Source organism: Cynoglossus semilaevis, chromosome 1, assembly GCF_000523025.1.
Source record: "Cynoglossus semilaevis isolate Cse_v1.0 chromosome 1, Cse_v1.0, whole genome shotgun sequence".
NCBI classification, from domain to species: domain Eukaryota; kingdom Metazoa; phylum Chordata; class Actinopteri; order Pleuronectiformes; family Cynoglossidae; genus Cynoglossus; species Cynoglossus semilaevis.
The window spans coordinates 1,767,537-1,768,057 of NC_024307.1; the positions used below are offsets into that span (position 1 = coordinate 1,767,537).

Genomic DNA, 521 nt, shown 5'->3' on the forward strand with positions numbered 1-521 from the left:
AGTACAACCACACAGTACAACCACACAGTACAACCACACAGTACAACCACTCACTAGTGTTAGAGGAAAAAAAGCAATAAATTCTGTGAATTTATTTCTGCATTTTTTATTTCCTGTGATTTAGCTCTGTAGCTAATCTGTCCTCCTCCTCCTCCTCCTTCTCTTCCTCCTCCTCCTTCTCTTCCTCCTCCTCCTTCTCTTCCTCCTCCTCCTTCTCTTCCTCCTCCTCCTTCTCTTCCTCCTCCTCCTTCTCTTCCTCCTCCTCCTCCCCTTCCTCCTCCTCCTCCCCTTCCTCCTCCTCCTCCCCTTCCTCCTCCTCCTCCCCCCCCTCCTCAGCGTCTCTGCGCAGCCTCCAGGAGGACTACCAGAGGAAAGCTCTGGGAGCGTTCCAGAGGTTGGAACTGTTTTTAAATTCTTGTTGACAACAGTTTATGTTCATTGATCAGTTTTGAAGAAATGTCTTTCTGTTTCTCCTCCCCCTCCTTCTCCCCCCTCTCTCCCTCCTCTCCCTCCTCCTCCCC

General features: G+C 50.7%; 1 protein-coding gene across 1 annotated transcript in view; it reads left to right on the top strand.

The window, feature by feature from the left end:
• The window catches only part of ttc7b (tetratricopeptide repeat domain 7B), a 22,435-nt gene that overhangs the window by 11,927 nt on the left and 9,987 nt on the right, over positions 1-521 (top strand). Inside the window, exon 13 of the mRNA XM_025058512.1 lies at positions 337-394. Coding sequence (XP_024914280.1) covers positions 337-394 — 58 coding nt within the window. The remainder of the gene's footprint in view (positions 1-336; positions 395-521) is intronic.